General features: G+C 39.9%; 1 protein-coding gene across 9 annotated transcripts in view; it reads left to right on the forward strand.

The window, feature by feature from the left end:
* ehbp1l1a (EH domain binding protein 1-like 1a) overlaps positions 1–25,201 on the forward strand; it is a 55,074-nt gene that overhangs the window by 14,307 nt on the left and 15,566 nt on the right. For 2 of the 9 annotated variants that reach the window (XM_084711887.1, XM_084711893.1), the window contains exons 2-18: positions 2,520–2,577; positions 2,756–2,851; positions 2,964–3,017; positions 3,146–3,324; positions 3,499–3,644; positions 5,849–5,902; positions 6,349–6,582; positions 11,091–11,261; positions 13,316–13,525; positions 13,645–13,788; positions 15,580–15,807; positions 16,044–16,103; positions 16,192–16,294; positions 19,467–19,895; positions 20,084–24,037; positions 24,128–24,193; positions 24,398–24,592. In XM_084711887.1, the coding sequence (XP_084568013.1) occupies positions 2,520–2,577; positions 2,756–2,851; positions 2,964–3,017; positions 3,146–3,324; positions 3,499–3,644; positions 5,849–5,902; positions 6,349–6,582; positions 11,091–11,261; positions 13,316–13,525; positions 13,645–13,788; positions 15,580–15,807; positions 16,044–16,103; positions 16,192–16,294; positions 19,467–19,895; positions 20,084–24,037; positions 24,128–24,193; positions 24,398–24,592 (6,381 nt within the window). The remainder of the gene's footprint in view (positions 1–2,519; positions 2,578–2,755; positions 2,852–2,963; positions 3,018–3,145; positions 3,325–3,498; positions 3,645–5,848; positions 5,903–6,348; positions 6,583–11,090; positions 11,262–13,315; positions 13,526–13,644; positions 13,789–15,579; positions 15,808–16,043; positions 16,104–16,191; positions 16,295–19,466; positions 19,896–20,083; positions 24,038–24,127; positions 24,194–24,397; positions 24,593–25,201) is intronic. The other 7 variants (XM_084711894.1, XM_084711895.1, XM_084711888.1 and 4 more) reach the window with 6 other exon arrangements.

Consider the following 25,201-nt stretch of genomic DNA (forward strand, 5'->3'; position numbering starts at 1 on the left):
TGTTTACAGTCTGTGATCGCTCTGATAAGTGTTCATTCATTATCCGTGTTACAAGTGTGACATCATTTCCTTTTTTGTCGCAGAGTGCTGGGAAATTTCATTGAACATAAACGTAATGTGACCATGCCTGAAGCCATACTCATACTGTTTACATAGCAGGGGCTTCATTATTCACATCTTAGTTGTGTTGTTCCTGAGTGTGTTCACACAACAGCTGCAGCTCTGAAGTCTCACGGGAGTCATGTGTGGCTCTCACACTATTCGTAAAGGGTGTTCAGAGTGTTTCCAGCGCCTTCCTCTCTCTGTCTCTCACAGGCACACGTCCAATCAGAGCTGTTTATCCTCAGGACAGGAGTTCTTGCTCACACAGTCACAAGATTTTCATTTTCTCCGGGCCGAACTCTTCACCTCAGTGTTTTGATAGCACACACATGGTCTTGTGTTTGCGCTGTGTGCTGATTGGTTTGTTTTTTGACAGGCCATCATCTCCTGGGCCTGAGCTCTTCCAGACCACTTTATGAGTTTTTTGTGAAATTAGAGAATAATTAGATGATGTAGCCATGAAATAAACAAGAACACAGACTATCACCCTGGTCCAGAACATTGGTCCAATATCTCCACAGCTATTGGACAGAATACATGTTGTACCAGAGGATAAAACCTCCTGACTTTGGTGATCCCCCCTTAATTTTCCTCTCCATTCTGAGGTTTACATCTGTGCTTATGAGTGAAATATCTTGATAACTATCACATGGATTGCCATGAAATTTGGTTCAAACATCAGAGGCCTGGCATTAAGTGGCTGAGAACTTTTACTTGCCTGATAGCTGAACATAGTTGTGCAAAATGTAAAATATAAGCCTATTAAAAAAAAAGAAAGAAAGAAAGAAAGAAAGAAATCAGTAATAATTTGGGCAAAACATACTTGAGTTTGGCAAAATATAGAAACAGAAAAATGTCAAGAAAGAAATTTTCTTACCCACCCTTTTTCCTTATTAAAGAGAAGGAGCAAAGGTTGCAGCTGTTGGGACAGTTATGAAATACATTGAACCCGTTGATTCACTGGGTTAGATGTGAAAGGCACCAGCCTCCATTGATAAAAACAGTCATTTCACCTCACTGATCATCATAAAACAAACAAAACAAAACCTTCTTTCATGTTCATGTTCAGGATCAATATATAAACCTCGGTGATTGCCTGAATTTTCATTCAGTCTGTTAATTTGTCATTGTGAGCATTAGCATTTAGTTCAAAACAGTGCTTTCCTTATGTGCAGCCAGACAGAGCTGCTAGTGTGGTTGTAGCATCTGTCCAAAATCTCTAAGTGATTTGGGAAGTCGCTGCCAAGTACACTTAAGAGCTTTACACACTGCATTTAGCCCCAGGTTAAGAGAGCAGGCAGCCCAGGCTAAAAGAGCTTTCACACTGGCATAATCCTGGCATGTTCTGAAGTGGGCTAACCGCAACTTTAGCCTCAGGTTCCTCAAGGGTTAGCCTCAAGTTTTTGCAGGGTTATTCCCTGAAAATCAACTAAACCCAGGGCCAAAAGCCGCCAGTGTGAAACAGGGCTAAAAGATTAATAGAAGAAGATAATCAGCCAGATTCCTACTGTGAGATATATACACATTATACCTTCACCAAACACTCATCACAATTTCTGAGAGCCCAGAGTTATGTCCTCCTCCTGTTATTGCTTCTTTTGGTCTAAAACCCTAACCCTTAGACTCTTCATTTACTGTCATATGTGACAAAGAAACGCCTCAAATCCTCATGTTTAAGAAGACTAATCAAATATCAGAATAGTTGGCAACTAAGTTTCTTTTGATTGACTAATTGATTAATTGGCTCATCATTACAGCTTTAGAAAAAAAGTAGCATCCATGGCATGTCAGGTCTCAAGTCAAGACAGGGAAGTCCCAAGTCCTTCACTCTGAAATTCAAGCCCAAACAAACTGTAACAGTGAGTCCGCAGCTTGCAAAGTTGTTGACCACCTTGTAGTTTTTGTACATGAACAAAATGATCTTTGGTGTCATTTTCTCCACCTGAAGCTCAGTAACATAGCGTTAGTTCTTCATGGTTCTCTCCTGCAACTTGATTGGTTGCTGTTGGACTGGTTCCAACAAAGTGGATCTGTGGAATTAAGTGCTGACTTGCTGAGAATGAATTGTGTTAACATTAGTTGATTTAGGGACTTTTTAATCTTTGGGCATGGCGCAAATCATTCTGAAGTTAAAAGGCTCAAGTCCAAATGAAGTCACGAGTCATTGGTGTTACATGCCAAGTTCAGCTGTCAGTTTTTTTGATTTTGTCAAGTCGAGCCTAAAGTCATCAAATTTATGACTTCCACACCTCTGTGACATACAGATGCGTATCTGCTTGGGTGTGGGTGTGTAAATAGATGAAGACAGAGTGTTAATATGTTACATTCATGCTGGGAGGGATGACAGATCATGACGTATGTCTATGTTCATTTGCCAGAAACACTAAAACGTGATTTGTGTTTCACTGTGATTGCAGGCAACCAGACAAACTGAGAGTGGTGTGGATCAGGAGAAACAGACGTCACAGCACAAAGGTAACTGTCTCTACAGCACCGGCTCCTGCAGTAAAAAGGTGGCTAAAATGCTATTAAATATGTTCTGGATTTTGATGGTTCCAGTCGCATAAAGTTTGTTTTAAAGTGTGCTCTGCAGAGGCTAAAACACAGTCCACAGAAAACTTGAGCTCCTTGTTTGTGTCATGTTTTCTGTCAGCTCCACAGCTGGCAGCCGGGGATTAAAAACCCCTACAGAGGCCTGGTTATGTGGCAGGTTCCAGAGAGTTTAGACATCACTGTCACACTCTTCAAGGTATGAAGTTCAGTCTACGTAGCTGATAAATTAATTGTATTACACATGGGAAATGCATCATTTAGTTGTTGATCTGGCTCGGCTAAAACAAAAAAATTCTGTCTGTCACCAGGAACCTACTGCAGAGGAGTTTGAAGACAAGGACTGGACCTTTGTAATTGAAAATGTGAGTCTCATGTGTCTGTATCGTTCTTAGCTCTGATTTCACTGAATTTATTTTATTTGGAAATCTAATTGGAAAGTAACTCTCTGTGTTCAATCTTGACTCCCTCGTCTGTTGCTTTGATTTATCAGGAGACAAAAGGCCGTAGGAAGGTGCTGGCATCAGCAGATGTCAACATGAAGAAGTTTGCCAGCGCCACGCCGGCCCAGTATGATGTCACACTGAAGCTCAAACCTCTGTCTGTCAAAGTGGTGGAAGCCACGCTCAAACTGAACCTGTCATGTGTCTTCCTCAAGGAGGGCAAAGCCACGTACGTTACCAACACAGCAGCGTGTCGATATTATCTACAGAAAGCAGGAAGTCCTCAGAGCTGGGCTGCAACTAATGATTATTTTCATCATCAATTAATCTGTTCATTATTTTCTTGATAATTTCTTGAAGATTGATTTCTTGAAGATGTCACACTGTTTGGTGCTCTCCACAGAGACGAGGACATGCAGAGTTTGGCCAGCCTAATGAGCATGAAGCAGAGTGACATTGGAAATCTGGATGACTTTAATGACAGTGATGATGAAGCTGGTGAGGACCGGAGGCCCAGCTTTGGAAGTGGACAAGCTGCTCAAATTACTGGTAAGGCTGAAGACACACTTGAGGATCTCTGGGGTGATTAAACCGAGTCAACGTGTAATTACATTGCGAGAAGAAAAACTAATCTGAGGTTTTAGTTAAAAGCAGCAGCTCCTCTGGGAGCCTGAAGACTTCAGTGTTTCCATATAATTATTAAGAGAATGTGAAGTGACGTTTTTAAATGTTGCAAAATAATTTAAAAAGGAAAATGCAAATTAACTATGTTTCCATCAACCGGTTTGGAGCTGTGCAAAGTGTAGTTTCATCTGAAGTTGGTGGTGTACATTAATAAACAGACTAGAAGTAGAGGTGGCCTACCAGAAACAAAAATAGTTGTGAGGCGACCATGAATAAACCTCAAACAAGAAAAAGAAGAACAAGAAGAAGAAACAAAACCAGTTGCCTTGGCCATCTACAAGAGGAGAATAGAGAGAGGTCTTCTTTTTTGTCTGCTTCTTCTTCTTCTTCTGCTTATCTTGTGGCAGAAACAGATGATCAGTCATGTGAGTTAAATGTTTACTACCTTAGAACTTGAATTTATAATCTCAGGATGAAACCCTTGAGATGTATCACGTCATTTTCAAGGGGGTTCCACACAAACACTCACAAATACGACGGTAACAAAAACAACCACAGACGATCGGACAGACAACAAACTAGATAACAAACAAAAAGAAAAACCCACAAACAAACAAACCAAAAAAGTAAAAAAGTTACAACCTTAGACTATATACAATCATAAAAGAGCAGTGATTTGAACTTAAATTAAGGACAGGAACATTTTTAAATAAGCGAAATGATGACCAAAAAAAAGGAATATTTACAGGTAAATTATTCCACTTGGAAGGATCCCGAAATCATAAAACCTTTTTTACCAACGATACGGGGGAGACCATAAAAAGGATCAAATTGGAGCTTCTTGGTGAATTGTTTCAAAATTGTTTCAGGATAGTTGAAATTCATGCATTTGAAAATAAAATGATACCAGGGAAACTGACGTCTAATAGAGGGAGCCATCTGTGTCAATCAGACACTGTGCAATGCAAAAAAACAACTTTATATGAGTGTGCAGAGCCTGTTATAGATAAGATTTGAGGGGATGAAGATCAATGATAGAGGCGTTCTGATAAACAATGTCAGTATAATCCATTATTGGTCATATAAGCTGTGTTACGTCTCTTTCTAACACTAAAAGTCAAACATTGCGTGGAGCAATACGGAACACCACCCAACCAAAATGAATGAAATGATGTGATCAACATGTTTTAAGAGTAAGTTCTGATTCAGTCCACACACCTAGATTTAGCTACTTAATCAGAACAGGTGTTTCCATTACCAGTTAAGGGCCTGAGCATTTCCATAAACCTTTTATACTGCAATACTCTAAATACTTCAGTTAGTTCAGTTACTTAAGTTGGATTGAGCCTCTGACACAACATAAATGCTGGTATTGGTATCAGTGAGTAAGTGAGTCTGTGCAACAATCTGATATCACACAATTTATTAACCCCCGAATCAGGACTCTGCGGCTTCCCAGCAGCATCCTGCTGCCACTCTTCTTCCCAGGATGTCACAGTCATTCTCTGTGGCTCATTTAACCTGAGACAGGGTTAGTACAACTGTTAAAAAATATAATATATATATATTTTAATGCACAGGTATTGGAATGGTATTCAGTATCGGCTGAAATTTCAGGTATGGGAACCGCTATCTGTAAGGAAAAAAATAGTATGGGAACAACTCTAGTTGTAAGTATGAATATTGAAATGTGATGTAATGTTTGTGTTTTCTCAAGAAGATTTCCATGCTAATCTCAACATCACATAAACAGCCACAAACACACCAACACAGCTGTACTGTGTGCACGCTTCCAAAGAAATCTCTTCTAAAAAAAAAAAGTGTCGCTGTGCCAGACTTAGCAAAGGAATGCATGTACTGCAAATTGCAGCGCTCACACTACAAAGTGTAATTAATTTCTGGGAAATACTCCACACCCCTCCCCTGGTGGAGAGATCTTTTGCCCCCTCTGTCAACCTCAACTCCGTATCAGCTGTGAAGGGTCAGGCGAGGATTTCCCTTCTCACCTTTCTGTTTTTGAACTGTTTTTTTTTTTTCTTCTGCTGCTTCCTCTTTTGTTTCCTTTTTAAAACTCACTTCCTTTTTCATCTAATTGCTCTGTCTGCTGTGCCTTTTTCTTTCTAAAACAGCCACAAGAATACATGATCTGGCCTGGAGGCCAGCTATTGAAAAAGGCCCCACAGGTAACTTTCTGTTCCCTGATTTTTGCTTCTTCCTTCCTGTTTGGTCCTGATCAGTCCCCAGTCACCAAAGTAGCTGAGCTTAGTTTTAACAACATGGAAATAACAAAATTGGAGTACTTTTGCCTCTAATTGTTGCAGTTTTCTGGTCAGTTTTTCATACTGTGTAGTTTTGTTTTGAACATAATCTCAGAACCATCATGTTCAAAACTCCACTCTTTATCTGATTCCTCTTCCTCTTTTCACTTCCACTCCTCTATTCTCCTCACTCCTTACTGTGTTTCCTCAAATATGCTGCAAAACCTCATTTCCACTTTCATCCACACATCTTTAATCTGTATTTTACTGCTCCCATTTCCTCTCTATTTACTCTTCCAATCCTTCCTTTACTCTGTCTCTCTCTTTTCTCTTCACCCTTTCCATCCGTTCGTCTCATCTCTTTCACCCAGTAACCTCAGAGATGGATTGGAAAACGTCCTGTGGCATTTCTTCCACCATCTCGGTCCCATCTTGTCCTCCTGTTCCTGAACCCCCAGACCCCTCTGTTCCATCCTTTTTGCGCACGCGACCGCCGAGCGGTACCCAGCAGGCTCGGCCCTCCCCCTATGCCTACTCATTGCCAGCCTTTACGCGTGCTCACCCTCCAGCACTCCCCAAAATCTTCCAGCCCGGTGCTGCATCAGGTATCAGTCAGCAGATATTCCTCACCCTGTGTGCTCTCTTGTGTCTTTAGGGTGGGATTATTTTGGTTGATTTGTCGTTTATTTTATTGTTTCATTCATACCATTCCAAACATCATGTCACAGAAGGTGCATATTTCAAAATCAAAGCAGCATTTAAGTTCAAATGTTGCATAGTTTAAATATGATTGAGACTAACAACTAAGATTTTTAACAGGGTTTGATACAAACAAAAAGTTATGCTGTGGCCACCAAATATTATAAATAATATAATATAGTACATAGATTGGCCATCTAATTTAGGGTTTGATCGCATGTTGGGCTAGTGTTATTATCTTCTATTCCTGTTTTAATATTGCATTGATTTGACAACTGAGAAAACTTACTGAATGATAAGGGCGATGAACTAATTCATTTTAGTAAAGTAAATTCTCAAATAGTGGCCCGTTATTAACCTCAACTGCAGAAGGAACCAGACCTTTATTTTAAAATTTTGCAACAAAAACAGAAAGTGTTAACATTAATTTTAACAATGTAACCATTAACCCAACTAGGTAGCCTCTCAGTATAGCACTAATGTTAGCATGAATTTCACAGGTTAGCTAACGTCAGTTCGCTATGGCTCCTGTTTTCTTCACACAATGCTTGAAAGAGCTGCCAAAAAAAAAGAGTTAGGGGCACACAATGTTTTGTCTTGTCATTTGCTCCAACCCCACCCTCCCAGGAGACTGACCAAGACGTCAAAAGAAAAGAAAACAAAAATTTAATAGAATAAAAGCAATAGTAGTACACAATACTTGAAACAAAAAACAAACAAACTCAAGAGCTTAAAAGGCAAAAAAAAAAAGAAAAAAAGAAAGAGAAAGATATTTATATAATGAAATAAATAAATGAAATCAAGATCTTAAAGTGATCCTATGGAGTTATGTTATCAGTTACAGGCATTAAGTATTATTTCTTGTAATGTAGACGTTATCTGGGAATGGCTACCATAATTTCTGAAATTTATTAACCGAGCCCTGAGTGGTTTATCTGAGCTTTTCTATCTTCAAATGACCCATTACATCCTCAACCCAGCGGCTATGCATGGAGGGAGCTACATTTTCAATTACACAGAATTAAGTGTCTTGCTAAAAGAAACAAGAAAGCAGCGCTGTTAGCCTGAGCCTGACAGAGATTCAGTCAATTCTATAGTCTGACTAACAACGCCGACTCTCCCTGAGAGCTTCTGTGGCAGCTCCTCCAAGCAATGAGTGTCATAAAGAGCCATGGAGATTGATGCTACACTGAGCTAACATTGCTAGTGGTTATCTAAGATCAAAAACAGTACATACAAAAATGAATGGTAGAAACTACTAAATTGTACAAAGCTAGCTGGGAAAAGTGAAGCAGCTAACTTGTGGATGAAGAAGCACAGTAGGGTGATCTCTAAGGTTGGAAGCGTAAAGTTTCTGCACAGTTGACAGGAAGTAAACAGGCGTACAGTTCATAAAAGAGATATATGTCACACTGCATTGTGCAAATACAGAACTGATACAAAAAAATTAATTTGCTTTCACATGTGAATGGCCACACAAGGTAAAAATCTCACTTCCCTTTGGTGAAAGACCCAGTTTAAATTTCAGTCAAACTACAGTCGACACAAAGTTTATTACACCTAAAGATACGAGCTGTAACTGATCTTCTGTAACAGGCTGGTCCTGTAGTTCAGTGACTGTACTTCACTATCAGATTATCTCTCCAGCCTGAAATCAGTCAGGCTGTAACAGTTCTGGATTTTTCAGTGTAACTGCTGAAGAGACACACCTAGGTCCTTGGGATTAAATAAATAGAGCAAGCCCATGACTTTAAAACATGTGATGTGGAGTTATGTAATATGGTATACATTTTTAATTGATCTGAGGTACCTCCTGCTGTGTCCGGCTACAACATGGGAATGAAAATCATGTCTCTGCCAAGGACTGAACTGAATGCCCTCATTCTGAATCCTTGAACCTTACCAAGGCCTATAATAATTTTATCCATCCGTATCCATTTAAAAATGTCCTGCCAAATTTCTTAAATGAATTAACTTCCATTTGAACAGCAACAGTCTGTTGTCACAGTGAATGCGTGTGCAGAAATTCTGCTGGCTTTTCTCCATCCACATCCAGACAGAGCTGTTGACAGAGCAGTGGAGTCAAGTTGAACAGATGCCTCTGGCTGCAGTTTGTTGTTTCCTAAGTTATGCTTTGCAAGGGAAAGCTTGTCTACATTTTAGACTGTTGATTTGAAGGTTGATAAGTGATTTGTTATGGAAATACAGTACCAAGCACCAGGTGCTGATAACCTGTTGGTTTTGCTGATATTTTCGCCATTTTGTCACAAACAAAACTAAAAAAAAAAAGAAAAAAGAAAACTGTTAGACCTTTCGATTGTACAGTACAGCCTCTTTAAATATGTAAAAATTGGTTTAAAGAACATGTTTATCTGCAGTGTTTAAATTACGTTATGTTTTATTCAGATGTTATGTCCAACTTGAGTCATATCGCTGGAATACTGTTTTCAGCCTTTTAAAATAAAAAGTGCTGGTGGCTAATACTTTAGCAAATAACCTGTACACTGAAGTTACATCATTTAGATATTAGTTTGGGAAATACGCTAGTTTATGGTGTTAAGTACACAGCAGGGGTGAGGATGTGGTTAGGCTAGATTAGCATAAGCAGGAAGCAGGGGGAAACAGCTGCCCACGCCAATGGTGTAAGGTACTTATGAAACTCACACACACACACACACACACACACACACACACACACACACACACACACACACACACACACACACACACACACAAGCACAAAGTAGAGAGGTCAAAGAGAAAGCTGTCAGAACCATGATAGCGCTCTGATGGTCAAAGTCATTGTAAGATTAACAAGATAAATACGACACAATAAGACGTATCAAGATGAAAATGATGTAAAAGACGTAACAAGATGAAAACGATGTAACGAAACAAGATGAAATCAACATAAAAGGCTTAACAAGATGTAACAAGAAAAAACAGTGTAACTAAATGAAACAAGACAAAAACATCATAAAAGAACAAAATGAAAATGATGTAACCAGATGAAAACAACGTAATGAGATACAACATAGTAAAAATGTTATAAAAAACATACCAAGATGAAAATAATGTAAAAAAAAAACATAACACGATAGAAAGAACATAAAAGACATAACCAAACGAAAAGACAGAGAATTATATAAAAGACGCAAATGGACTAAAATAATGTAATCAGACAAAAATGATGTAACAAGAAGTAACAAGGTAAAAATGACATAAAAGACATAACAAGACAAATCAAATAGAGAGACTTGACATTGGACAACATCAATGTACATATTACCCAGCTATCATTACTGCATATCTCATTATGACAAAAATGCCAAAGAAAATAAATCATTAATTGAATTCAATAGTTTTTATGGTTTATGTAGCCTATAATTATGTTTTAGATTGCTACTAAATATTTTAGCCAAAAAAAAAAAAGAAAATCCTGACAGAGGCATGTTTGCTCTTACAGGGGCATATGAAGCAAATGGTTCCATTTTTAATTTAATTTAATTTAATGTCACTTCTTCTTCAAACACAAGTGTATATCTGAGATGGCAGTCTGAATCTCTCACAAGGGCCCGTTCTCCACCCAACTCATTATTAGAGGGCCGCTCTCTCCACGGGAAGCACTGCCTGCACTGTCTGTATTTACACCCCTGGGTCTGGCTCTGGCCAGAGTTCATAAATACACTCACCAAGCCCTCTAAAGCCCATCTGTACACAAACAGAGATGGAAAAACAATAATTTGTGGTTTGAGAGGGAGTTACTTGCTGGAACTACTTGCGGCAAACAAGTTGAGTGTGGGGGGAAGCTTCCTGACGTCTTGTCTCCACAGTGTGGTTGCTAGGTTTTGTACCATCATACCTGTACGGAGACCAAAACCACAACCCGATCTCGTCTGGTTACTGGTCCTTTTAAAGTCACAAACTATCATGTTTACTTTTCTGTTTTTCATTTTGGATGGTGTAGACTAGCTGTTTTCCCCTGCTTCCAGTCTTTATGCTAAGCTAGGCTAACCACATTCTGATTGTAGCTCTTTAACGCATGGATATGAGAATGGTACCCATCCTCTCATCTCAGCCTTGGAAAGATACAAATTTCCCCAAATGATAAACTATTCCTTTCAGGCTAAAAAATTTACCATCCAAATTTGATTTAGAAAATAAGTGTCTAAGCTAATTATACTGTACAACTACAAAGCACAACAATATGTTATTACTGGCGGGTCACAAGTTCATTAAAGTTGGGTGAGACAGGTTCAATTGCAGGTTAAAAAGTCTGGTAAATATTCTCTCTGCTTGCTGTTTGCTTGGCTGTTCACATTCTTTGTATTTCTACTTTCACTCACCATTTTTCTGTCTTTTGGTTTGTCTTCCCTTTCCTCCTACTTTACTTCCACTTTTGGGCCCATCTCAGCTCCTCGAAGGCCCCACAGCTTCCACAGTGGCTCCTCTCCAGCTGAGGGCTTGGAAGCCGTGGCTTTCTCTACCTTCACCCCTTCTAAAGCTCTCTCCACCTCTTCTCTCTCCTCTACACCCTCTGAGCCATCTCTCCATCCTCCCACTCCCTCTGATACGTCACAAACAGGTATTACATGATTCAGTTCAAGATTGTGATTGGTTTCTCATTGACATTGAAGTACCTGAAGACTATCCAATAAATTTAATACAAGAGTACTGCAGTGGAAAAGACAGGCATGAGCTTCTACTTCAAGAAATACTATTCATTCAGCTTTTATGTACTAAAATGTGTGTTAATTTCAGTTGTCAGATTGTTAATACCGCAGAAAATGCTGCTCACCTCAGCATGCAGGTGGTAAACTCTGTTTTAACATGAAAATTAAATACATTTTACCAAACATAACTCATTAATGCGTGACAAAACCTTAAAGGGCCAGTGTGTAGGATTTAGTGGTGAGGTTGCAGATAGCAAGCACATTTCCTCACCATTCCCTCCAGGGCTCACCAATCAGGATTGCTTTGGCAAGTAAAATGGTACTTTGAGCTAATAAATCTAGCAACGCACTTGCCTCAGGTGAGTGGTAAAAAGAATGAAACAGTTTTATTTCTGGAGCTATTGATGAAAGTAGTAGTAGTGGAGTGAGCCATCTCATTTCCTTCTCACCTCTTTTGAGAGTCGCACATGCGCTGTACCAACCAGGCACTTAAACGAAAATGGCGGCTGCTGATGACAGAGTTTATGAGCTGGTACACAAGCGAGCATTGCAATTATCCTGGAAACAGGAGTTGAGTTGGGTGGTAAAACAGGGTCGTGTTTCAAGGGTACACAAGTTTTCGAAAACATGTTGCTGGAGTGCCATAACAAGAGTAGACAGCATCTTGTTTGCCTCCTCCAAGGCCTTGCCGGTGCTTGTACCAAACATGAACGGTGAGGCGAGTCTGGTAATTGCAAAACTAATCACCACCATCATCATGTCATCAAAAACTGCACAGCTACTCCAGTGCAATTGCTCTTCAACTGGAGAACAGCATTCAGCGGTATCACACCAGCATGGCTTATTGAAGGCTTAAAAATAGACTTGACAAGTAGATTTCTGACCCACTTGCCCTGTCTGGGCAACCTTAATGTTGACCCCTGCCCTTCTAAGCGTGTAGGAGAACCTATGGTGGCCATGAAACTTGTGAAAAATGCGAATGGCCATATCTAGAGCCAGTGTTTGGTTTGTTCAGTCTGGGCTACTGTAGAAACATGGCAGTGCAACTATGTGGCCTCAGTGGAATACATGGATGTATGGAGAACATATGGTTCTGTGTTGTGCAGGCCATAGAACAAGTGCACTAAAGACCTCCGCTGGCTGAACTTCCGGTTTAGCTCTCCGCTGACTTGAATTGAAATAAGATGATTTAATCATACAGCTTATTTAGACTTTTCAAATGTTATTAGACAGAATGGACCAAATCCTTATTTTAAACAAGTGGTGGTTTGGCCACTATGTCAAAGCCTGGCACTCTTCCTGGGGTCTTAGTGGAAGAGGACCCACTGCCTGAAGACATTCAGAACTCATTCTGAGGTAACAACAATAGAACAATTCTTATTTTCAGGTGACTACACACGGACAAAAAATTACTTATGAATATAATATTAAATTTCTGCCCTATTCTGCCAATTAGTCCCCCAAAATCTTACACACTGGACCTTTAAATGATGCCAAACAATACACCAAAATAAATGACAAAATACTATATTGTACTTATTGTTCATTACATTGCATTAGTGGTGCAACAGTCACAGTGACAACCCCTAATAATACTGTTCACAGCTCTGTGCTGGGGCTGTTTGAGTTAGCTTCGTTAGCTTCACAGACTGATAGGAGGAACTGCTTCACAGTCCCAAATCCTGGAGGTCTTAATACAGAGCTTTTTAATGCAATAAGCTTAAAACAATATGAGTCAAAGTTTCATTTGAAGATTCTGACTATTGTTCACTGTGGTCGTCAATACCTGTAAAGCTATTTACTAACTTGAAACTGCCATAGTTGGCAAAGATAGAATAATACTTGAAAACTGCAATCTCTCATCACAATTTTGATGCAACATTAGTCCTAGTTTGCTTTTGTTCCACAATTTTTTATCACTACCCTCTTTTTCTTTTCTTTTGTTCTTTCCATTTTCCACTCTCAGCCTGTCCCAGTGCCTGGAGAGCAGAGAGTGGTCCTTCCTTTTCTTCTGTCTCCTCCTTCTCCTCCACATCTTCAGCTCCTGTCAGCTCCTTCCCTATCATACCTCCACCACCTCCTGCTTCCAGACAGCCCAAAGCTCGCTTCTCCTCTGTGGGGGAGCCAGGCTCTGCCCTCACCAGGCCCACCAGTCTGCCATCTGCCCCTGAGACAGGTACAGGGACAGAAGGAAGGCTAGTTCCCACCTTTCAATTCATACACCTAGTGCTATGCCTTTACTTTTGTTTCTCCCTCTATCCTTCCATGTTTTTCTCCTTCTCCTCTTTTCCCCAGCTTCCTGGCAGAATGAATGGAGGCCTCCCAAATATCAGGCCCCTCTAGCACAGCCCGCCCTCTCTCCTAAGTTTCTGCATCCCTCTGCCAATGATCCTGGACAGCCTGCAGTGCTGCAGAAAAAGCAGAGAATAGAGATACCATGTAATGCTGCTCCGCCTTTAACCTAACTCAATCCTGCCATCCTCCCTTGTTATTTAGACTCTGCCTCCCTGCTGCACCTTTGTGTCCTTTTATTCATTTTCTAACCTAGTGCCTCTTCTCCTGCCTAACATTCAAGTTACTAATATGTAGCTTTGATTCATCATCACTGATTCACCATTTAAATATAGTCTAACATCGTCTAGTGTGGTTAAAAACATCAAAGCCTGATATATGTTGTTCCTCTGCTCTTACCTTGTGAGCTGGATTCACAAGATCACAAGATCACATGAGAATCCATTTTTCCAGGCTTCAAGTTATCCATTTGTGTCTGCACCAAAAGTGGTACAGCCAATCAGCATCCTAGGAGGGATTACTGGCAGCTACAGGCATGGTTTTAGGTGTGACGACAGTGTTCATGGACACAACTCAACAAACAATGGTGGCTCCTAATGAGATTATTGTAGATAATGTGATAGCATCACTTAACCAGAACTGGAGAGTATTTTGTCATTGAAAGATGAGTAGAGAACAGCACTGAAGGCTTTTGTAAATGGAAAAGATGTTTCTGCTCTTCTTCTGATCAGCCTCAATCAATTTCATCTGATTGGTTGAAGTAAGCCTGTGTTAGACCATTTAGCCTGCGCCCTTTACAAACAGGATGATGGTTCTCGTAACAAACCATATTGCGTGTCGGGTTACCACACTGTTTCACTGGCTGAGATGATCCTTCATTACCATAAACACTTGACTCTGTCGCACGCACATCATCCTGGTGCCCCTTATACTCACTAGAGCACTGAAGGTGGATTAATCTACCACTGAAAATAGTCCCCAACGATTTGCACTGTTTGAGTAAAGTTTCAAGTCAAGGCAAATTTTATTTATATAGGTTATCTGTTAATAAGTGTTAATTTTGATATGATGTGAATTATTTTGAGGGAATCCGATTGGGACCCCGTCCTAAAGGGCTCCCGGACGACCAACAAAAGGGGGACGCAACGTTGTAAACTTTGAACAAAAGGATCCGAATTATACTAAATTATTAAGTATGTAATAAGGTTCCTCTTTGAAAAGGGCTTAAGAGGAACAATGTATTTTATCAACCCTGCCTCCTCCTTAAGAACCTGATCTGTGCCCATCCCTTACCATCCCATGTTTCTTATGTGGTGTTTTTTAACGTCTGTCTATTCATGTGCATCTTGTATTGGTCTGTTTCCACATACTGTGCTACTTCCTTTACATTTCACAGCTTTGGTAGTTACCCACTGAGCTAAATTACTAACATAACAAGCACGTTTTGACACAAGTCCGTATTTTTTTAATACATTTTTTGAATGAATTGAAAATAAATACAACCTCACGTCATGTTAATCACGTTTACACATGAACTCCGAAACTATCGTCCATCATTAAAGTTTGTGGATCAGGTTCCTTTTTTTGCGTATTTTTGCAACCTAACCTGTTAAACTCAAGAAGTGTGTATGCGTGTGTGTGTTTGGACTTGGCCTATTATGTTTGTTGGGTCCAAACACCAAGAGTCCGGTATATTTGTGAGGTCCAACTGCTTTGTGGAGACCAAAATGCTGGACTCCACTATCAGATTTAAAAAATGCATACAAAAATACAGACTTGGTGTGCAAAAGCCTTAACACATAAAATGCCTGCTGAACTTTTGGAAAGCATATTTAATTTTGGGTCATTGATATTCCACCTTCCCTTTCCTCTACTCTTCCCTATTTCATCTCCTTCTTCCCATCATTCCTCTGCCCTGTTATGTTTCCTCTCTGTCAGCTTCCTCCTCTCTGCCCACTGATCAGTCTTTGGAGCAGAAACCTCAGGGAGGGTCTGGATTTGCTCCTTCCTGGAGACCCCAGGTCACCCCTACGGTAGAGACCCCCACACCTTCTCCTTTAAGTCCTGCTTCTGCTCCTGTGCTCTGTGGGCCTCCTCTTCCTCCTCGTCCTTCTCAGCCTCATATATCCCAAACTGCCTTAGTATCCCCCAGTGACCAAGATGCAGGTACAAAATGAAAAGGAACAATGATCCACACTGTTCCTGCTTCATTAGAATTAGTGTGAAAACTGAGTGACTTCTCCTCACCAATATACACGCACAGGTCTCCCCCTGCTGGTTGCTTTCATTAAAGCAGGTTAACACTTGATTCCATACTGGTGTAGGTGCTGTGCTGGTGTGGTGGCATCTGAACACCAACCCTCAAGTTGTATAATCTCTTCTATGCTTTTCTTTCATTTTAGAATTCAAAAGACAGCTGAGCACGCTGAGTGAAGAGGATAATCAGTGCATAACACCTACAAGTGAGCGTGAATACAAAATTACAGCGCAGTAGAATAAGTGACACCAACTGACTACATGGCTAACTTTATATTTCTGTATGTTGTTCAGCCCCTGATCCCAGAGCGCCAGCCAGCCGGAGGCCAGAGCTGTACAGGCCTACAGAACAGAAGAGTGCCCATTTTGAAATCGAGGTCTTCAAGGCATCACCAGGGTGAGTAAATATAAAAGGCTGCCTTTTATCAGGTTTGGTGTGTTTTAATATTTGGCATGGCTGTAAAGGAAGAACCCACCCTCAGATGCCCCAACACCATTAATGTAGACGCCATTAATTTTAGTGTCATATAAACTCAATAAGTTGCAAATAAAGGTTTAAGCAAGAATATTTATTTGTGAGGTCCTTGGTCTAAAAGGTGAGATTATGGACAAACACAACAGAATTACCAAAAGTAGAAACAAGAGCAGCAAAAGACAAAATCAGTTAAATAAATTACAGCTGAATTGGAGAATATGTTAGAAAGACTTGCAGAGTTATTTTAAAGATAAAGGGAACAGCATATATTGAGTTTCTCTTTATTTTAAGGCAAGATCTGAGAAGATTCAGTAGACACTGGGTAGCCCACCTGACATTTGAAGTTATTTTACAAACCGAACAATTCAGAAATGTACTCAGTGCCTTTCAACATGTAATACCTAATAGGTAATAACTAGTGTTGTAAAAATTTTGTAGTTTAAAAATTGTCTCAATACTGACTGCGGCAATATCTACCATGATATTACATGGTTAATTATTTTATTTTATTTTATTTTATTTGTAATGTTTTTGCACATGATTAGGCCATAGCTGCTATTTCTGTTTTATTTTATTAAACATGTAAACTTAAAAAGAAAAATTAGTTGTATATGGACAAAACATGCTGTACACATAATATTTATTATTTAATAAAGGACACTTTTTCACTTTGTTGTCAGTTTACATATGTTGTCTCTGTTTTTTAATATTGTGATAAATATATTGTGGACGTTTAGTCGCGGTATTATCATAACTTGAATGTTTGGTATTGCTACATCTCTAGCAATAACTAATTAGTCTTTGGGAAACACATGACTACATTACAGAGTTTCTTGATATGAACTGAAACCTCCAGACAAGAAATAAATATGGCATCTAAATTCTTATACAGCTTAACAGTCCAGCTGAGCTGACTGTCTTTTGAGCACTTTCAGCAGAGTGTTTTGCCCGTCTGATTATGTTTACTTACTCTGATTTTGTTGATTAAATCCTCTTTCCTTGCTCTATTTGCTTTTACCATGGATAAGCAGACTACGTAGTTACATAGTTTATTTTCCTTCTGTCTTTATGATCGTGAGTCTGCACGGGTCTTTTATTTTGAAAATTTGCTGGATTCTCCCTGCCTTTTCCGTGCCTGACTTCTTACCCGTTCAAGCCTTCCAGTTTCCGCTGGTATGTTTCCTTTCAGCAATGCACAACATTTCTGATAACATCCATCGAGATATAAATCTAATATTGTACAATATATTTCTGATCAACATACCTTGAAGTAGATTTGCACAAAGTTTGGTAATATATATTAACTTAAATCTCTGCATGTTTTTTGAAAATTATGGAACAAAATATAGAATAGATAGGTTGATTATTGAACAGTGTTAGGGCACTTCAGGGTAGATTTTCTTCCTTTGATAATATAATTATTATCAAATTAATTGCATGGCACTAATTTTACCACCAAGAACTTTTACTGTGTGATCATATAGGGCAGTAAATTAATTACACAGTGTATATGATATTTTGGTCTGTTCGCGACTTATATTTGCCAACGGAATGACATGGATCTGTCTGGTCTTGTTTTATTCAAAGAATCTGCACTGGCTGATTATAAAATTTGTTGGGGGATACAGTCAGGTTTTTTTATACAGATTTTTCTGCTTAAACAAACATGGATTTATGTTGTGTTGTTAGATCCTCATTGACAAAAGTTATGAACTGTATTAAAATTGTGGCTTGTAAGGTTCTGTGTAGGAGTGGACAGTCTGTTAGAGGACTGAGCTCTTTCACTGTCAGTTTGTTTGCTAAAGAACAACTCAGAATCTGAGGCTGAATAAGGTCGGGCCTAGATGAGTTTAGAGATGATTTATCCTGATTGATTCCAGTGACTGCAGTGAAGTTCAACACAGAATACTTTGTACAGGGAAGGATTTATACACCTGGCAGTCCTGATGCTCATATTACCTGGCCAGTGCACAATGGCTGAGGCAAAGTAAATGAGCGTCTGGTAAAGAGACAAATATTATTGTCAAAAGTAAGTGGTCTGGAAATAATAGACTTACATTTGACATTTAGCAAAAAAAGAGGACTCCAAAGTAATGTTCATCTTGGCTATGTTTCTGCTGGATGTGTTTTGTATAAGATTTGGGGACAATCAGAAGGCATGAGCTTGATTAACGTCTACTTCATCACCTCAAATTTTAACAACAACAACAAAAAAATTGCCTGTTGCTGGTTGAAACCCTGTCCTCACAGGGGTCACAAAAGCATTTAAGTAGCTAAAGAAGTGTAGCATGTTTTGGTATGCATTTGCCATTAATTGGTTAGGCTTGGTTTGGCAGCTTTAGTTTTAAATACGTCCCACAAACAAACTCTCCATTTGTTTGGTTTGAAAGGGCTTCTGGGAATGTTCTAGAGTTCTAGATTAAATTGAGAACTCTGTTGCTCTCAAAGGCTAAAATTAACAGGATTTCCTACTAAGAATTGCCAAAAATGTAATAAATAAATCAATAAATAAAATGCACATTTATTTAGATATGTTTGTGTCCTCATGTATTATGAGAAGATATTAAAAATTCTTTAAAAACCCTTTATTTTCACTATAAAACCTGGTGAAGCAAAACTCTGGTGCCTGCTGTTGAGCAGCTTCTTCTGATTATAACCTTGTGGCTATGTTTTGGCACTTGAAAAATATTAATATCACGCTGCTTGTTCAGCTGTGTGTCAAATTGCCTAGGATATGGGATATGAAGGATTCTTTTAAGTTGAAATTTAAACTTAAGGAACTTAGTGAAAGTCATGTTGATGTAGCAAGTGCCTGATTAGGCAGTGTTGTTGCAGTTTATTATTATCAAAGGCTGCTCCTGCTTGGCAAAACCTGGTCATTATTTCCGTGATTTATCACAAAATGCTTGTTTGGTTGGTGACTCCATCTGGTTTAAATCTCTTGTTGTAAGTTTTTGGGATATATATTTTGTAGCTCTTTTGCTTGTGTGCTGTTCAGTGGAATTTTGTGAATATGGCCTGGATATGGACTGCATTACTGCAGTGGAGACTTTCCTTACATCATAACCCTGATCTTCATTTGTTTGTCCCTCAGACCTGAGAGCATGGCCTCACTTCTGCCCCTTAGCCCCAGAGCACCCGTAGCCCCAGGGCCACAATATTTTGAGATGCCAAAAACACAGATGGATCAGACAGAATCAAGGCCAACAAGGACATTCCCTCACGTCCAACCAACACTTCCTCCCTTTACTTCTTCACATAAGCAAAACCCAGATTTTCAAGATCACACATCTGACTCAGTCCAGGAGCTTAAACCAAGAAGTCACTCGTCCAAGATGTCCATTCAGTTAGGGAGCCCAACAGCCCAAACAGAGCCTGTTCGAGACAAACCCCTTTCTCCTACCAAACCCCAACCTATTTCCAGATCACCCCAGGGACCTTTGTTGCACTTGCCTCAAATTGCTACAACCTCTGGAAAAAGAAAAAAGAAAGCTAAAAAAGAAGCTGTAACTATGGATGTGGGGTAAGTGTGGTAGAGTATTCTGTCAGTTAAATCCCTATTCTATAGTTCTTATCAGTGTTAACACTTGCAATGCAAAAGTAAATCACAATGATTAAAAATAAGTCGATTTCCCTTAGACAGTTTTACAGGTTTCTAAACTTCAGTCTTTTTGTTCTGACCTCAGTCTTTGGTATACTTTACTCCTTCAGAAATGAGAGCACGGCTGCCTCAGTGGCATCTTGTCCCAGAGGCATCAATTCTACTTGTCTTCCGATTGTGACGGCCAAAACAGCAGAAGCTCAATCTGGAGAACAGTCCATTGAGAAACCCTCACAGTGTGAGAGGCCACAAAGAGACACTCAAAAAATCAGCCCTGCTGCTGCAGCACCCAATATGGATAAGAAAGTAATATGCGACATGATGGCCTCAAACCAAGTCTCTTCAAGTCTGAACTCTCATTTTGGTCTACCAGCACAGCAGGCCACAACTGACAATTTATCAAAACAAAGAGAAAAATCTAAAGTGAATTTTGCATCATCTTCCACGGAAGGTTTTGTTGTGCATGGTTTGGACCCAGAACGTTGTAAAGAGAGAGAGACAACTGAAAATGTGGCTTGGTCTATGGATAAAAGAGCATCGTGTGAAAGAGACATGAAAGCTACACAGGAACTTGCATTAGAAAGCTCTGTAGCCAATATTGAAGAAAAGTGTGTGTACATATCAAAGGCAGAACTTGGTCCATTGTGTCCAAGAGGGAGTTCCGTTTCTCATTTACAATCCACTTTACAGCCTGAAGCTCAGATTGAAGGAACAGTGAAAGTGCAGAGTACTATTCAGTTACTATCAAGTTGCCCACAAAATTCCAAGATTCCTGGAATGCCGTGTTTACATCAGTCACAAGTTATAGCTTGGCCTGATGATAAAAGGCTATCATTTCAGAAGTTACCCAGCAACAGATTTACTTTACTTCTGTATTCAAATTATGTTAGTTCTTTTTATGAGGGTAATGCAGGAATTGCAAAAATGGTTCACTTAACTCCGTCCTGCTCCAGGTCTGCCAGTATTCCTGGATTCCCATCTGCTTTGAAACGTGAGCCAAATATGGCTCGCCTTTTACCAACATGTCCCAGAATTTGCAAGATTCCAGGGTTAGCATCTGCTGAATCAATGACAGGATATGGAAAGAGTGTTTGGGACAGAAGTTGTCTGTGGAAGAAACCATTGCAGATAAAAGAGGCAACTGTTTCACATATGTCTTGTGTTCAGGAACAAGTTGTCAGTGATACTAATATGATTAAAATCATGGTGGCCATGCTGCCAACATGTTCTAGAAAGGCCAGTGTTCCAGGTTTTCCTTCTGTGCCATTAGATAAAGCTTCAAACACTCCAAGTATGGCCAGTCTTCTTCCTACATGCCCCAAGGAGACAGTGATTGCAGGTATGCCACAAAGAGTTATGGCATATAATGACAGCTGGCATATTTTGAGGGAATTTATTTTAGATAGGCCACTGAGAAGTAATCCTGTTCTGGTTAAGGAAATGTTGCATGAGGATAAAGAACATATAAAACATATGGTAAATATGTCACCATCTTGTCCCTGGAAGGCAACAATTCCTAGTTTTCCGGCTTTGTCACAAAAAGAACCCAATTTGCCTGGTGTGCCATGTGCACCCAGCCAAGATCCTAGCATGGCAGATTTTCTGCCTACTTGCCCAAGAAAAACCAGAGTCATTGGTTTACCCTGTAAGGATCCAGTTAGTGCTCGAAGGGAAGATTTGGATGTAACCAAGCATATTTTGATAGTGAAGCCCTTGAGTATAGGTAAAGTCTTGGTTCAAGATATTTCCTCGGTTGATGCTCAGGATCTAGACAAAACAGTACTGTTAAGTTCAGTAGCGATGTTACCCTCATGTCCTGTGAGAACTTGCCTTGTGGGTATGCCCACAGCACCCCAGAAGCTGTTACCAAGTATTGTGAGTCTTGTACCTTTATGCCCGAAACAGACCCACACTCCTGGTATGCCATCTCGTGTTCAAAACAATTCAAAGAACAGAGATTGGCATGCCTTGAGGCGATTAATTAACAAGAGATCAAAGAAGACAACACAAGCTTACATTATTCAGTGGACACCAAAAGACACAGAAATCTGTAAAGGTATGGTAGATATGTTGAGAAGTTGCCCGCAAAAAGCCAAAGTGTTTGGCTTACCATCTGCTCCACGGCTGGAACCCAGTATGGTTAATGTAATGCCCTCATGCCCAAGACATAGTGGAGTCCCTGGTTTGCCTTCAAAGACTGGACAATTGTCTAGCTGCAATGCATGGTCTGTTTATACAGATTTACAGTGGGAGAGTCCATTTATCAAAAGGGAAGTGCAGATTCTAAATGCAGTTTTGTACTTTGACAAGAACACTGCTCAAAGTATGAGTGCAATATTACCATCTTGCCCTGAGAATGCTACTGTACCTGGGTTTCCCTCTGCTCTGACACTGGCATTAGCTGATGGACCAACTATGGTCAATTTATTGCCTAGTTGTACAAGGGGATCTAAAGTTCCTGGAATGCCACTTAAAGACACCACCAAACAATCAGACTGGCTAATGGAAAGAAAGTCACTACTACTTCCTCGGGAGAAGTCTGCAGGTACATTACATTTACAGGATGTTAATGTGTTATATCTTGATTGTGATATGATCATAAATATGGTATCCATACTGCCCTCCTGCCCACGGACAGCCTGTTTACCAGGCTTTCCATCAGTACCGTGTCAGAAGTTGGCAGATATACGAAGTATGATCAGTCTGTTGCCTACTTGTCCAAGACATTCCAGAGTTTGTGGAATACCCTCTAGATTCTACAGTGAGTTTTATGAAGCAGAATGGAGTGCAGATGAAAGGCCAGTATGGAAAAGGCCATTACCAAACCCAGTAAGACTGTCAGTAATACGTGCCCATGAGATGAATTTCAGAGATAAGGCAGTGGTTAGAATTATGGTATCAATGTTGCCACCCTGTCCCAAACACTCATTTATTCCTGGAATTCCCTCTAAAGTAGGAGAAAGACCAGTGAAAGCTTTGTTGAGAGAGGCTCCCAGCATGTTAAAATCCTTTGGCACTTTACCAAAATACAGTAAAATTCCAGGTCTACCTGCAAAAAATAGTACAAAAGAATATGAGGGCTGGTATTTGCATAGGGCTACAGTTTGGGAAAACTCATTCAATAGACGGTATGGAGCTGTTCACCAAGATTTAACAGTTAAGGAAATGTCATGTAGGGACAAAGAAATTATGCTGAGTATGCTTCCATCATGTCCAAGACAAGCCCTGAACCCTGGATTTCCATCCGCCCCACGACCCCAAGTTGCTGATGTCACTGAGAAAAAAAATCCAGACATGATACAGTTGCTGCCATGTTGCCCAAGACAGTCAAATATAATTGGTTTCCCTTCAAGAGTGTCAATTCTGTCTGATTCTGAAGTAGAGGCCCAGCCAATGGTAAAAGTTAAGACACAAGGCTGCTGTCCAATTTACAAAAAGTATGGTCGTCCTCACAAATATATGATGAAGGCAGTACTTTCTCTTGAACCTTCTGGCCATGTAGCAGTCCCACCACCTGACTTAAACCGGCTTCCAAATATGGTAAATATTGTGCCATCTTGTCCAAAGAAAGGTTCTGTCCTTGGGGTGCCATCAACACATGTGCACCATTCAGGACAGGGGTGGCCATTTAAAATGCTGCTATTGGTGAAGTCGAGAACAAAAATAATTGCCAAGGAAAGAGAAAAAATTATGAGTCAACAGCTGTCACTAGAGGAGCATTCCTTTTCTAAGGTTTCTGTCAGCAAGAGATCTATGGAACGTCTGTTCCCTAGCCAAGATGTACCAGAGGATGTAGAATGCAGAATGACGATTGAGTCATCAACCTGCCCCATCGAAGCCACAGTCAAAGGCATACCATCATTCATTTCTGAAATGCAAGTGGACCAGCCATCCTCCAGAGTTAATGGCATTGACATGTTATGGAATGAGGCCAGTCCAACCAGATTAGATCTTGACACAAAGGAAACAAAATCTGATGTGTGTTCACCTTTGGAGATGCATAAAGCTGAGCAAGGCGTTTGGATACCGATTGAGGCTGAAGAAATAGCTGTTCTAGAAAAAGGGTGAGTGAGTTGCAGAGATGGAGATGGTGTTCTCTCTGTGATGTCAGTGGGTTAGTTTTTTGAAACATCTGCTTTCGATTCTGTTTTCAGAAACTTGCATTGCAGAATGTGGCACTCCGTTCCTGACATGCCACTATTATTGAGTGTTAAGAAGAGGTGGGTTGCCTTGGTTTGCGCAGTGATGCAGTGGTGTAATGCAATTCCTCAATAATGCATCTGCTTTATCTCAACACCATCTGACTGACTAATTTTTGGCAAAATTTGCATTCGTTGTGTGTGTCATACTTTGTGTAGCTTTGAGTTATTCTGTGGTACACCAAATTTATAGTTTTTCCTTCTCGTCACTTCTCATTGTTTCAGCCCCTTGGGTCAAAAGGACACTCAAGAAACCCAGATATCAATGTATGAGAAGGGGGATATTGTTGGCAAAGAAGCAGAGACTGTTGAAGTCACTGTGGGGGGTCATGGTTTCATGCCCTCAGAAGAATCAAATAAAACTTTGTCAGTAGAACCAGTAGATGTTATCACTGCACGCCATGACAATGTGAATCAAAGGTGTGTTAGATACTTAGTGTGTGAGAGAGGCTAATATCTGGCTGATGCTCTAGTCAGTTTGATCTAGGTGTAGTGATATGTGTTGCATGGTTTTTATTTTATAATGTCCTCTTGAGGTATGCTTCATTTCTTGTTGTTCATGGTTGAATTGTAGCAGTTATGCTACTAAGCAAGAGAGGTTGCCATAGAGAGACAAAATAACAAAACAGCAGCAGAATGCCAGTGCAAATAATTTTGGAAAACCAAAACTATATAAGAGTAGAAATCAGACAACAGCAGACACAACACTAACTACTAAAAAAATACATTTGATTGTTGGAATGTTTGGTTGTTCTGAATGTTCAAGATGAAGATTTTCTACATACCTTTGGAAGTAATACCTTAAGTCAACAGAGTGGTGTATAATAACAGTGAATGTGCTGTTATAACAAAATCCTGTGGCATGATGTTTTGTTTGAAAACAACTTTGTAGCACTTGTGGTGGGTTGTTTTAATACAAGTTTTAGTAGGTTTGGAGTGAGTAGCATTTGCATGCATGCATGAAAGTCAAACAGGCGTTGTGAAAATGATGAGTGGTAACATACAGTCTTATTTCCAACTTAGTTGTAA

This window comes from Lutjanus erythropterus, chromosome 23, assembly GCF_056507025.1.
Source record: "Lutjanus erythropterus isolate fLutEry1 chromosome 23, fLutEry1.hap2, whole genome shotgun sequence".
Lineage (NCBI taxonomy): Eukaryota > Metazoa > Chordata > Actinopteri > Lutjaniformes > Lutjanidae > Lutjanus > Lutjanus erythropterus.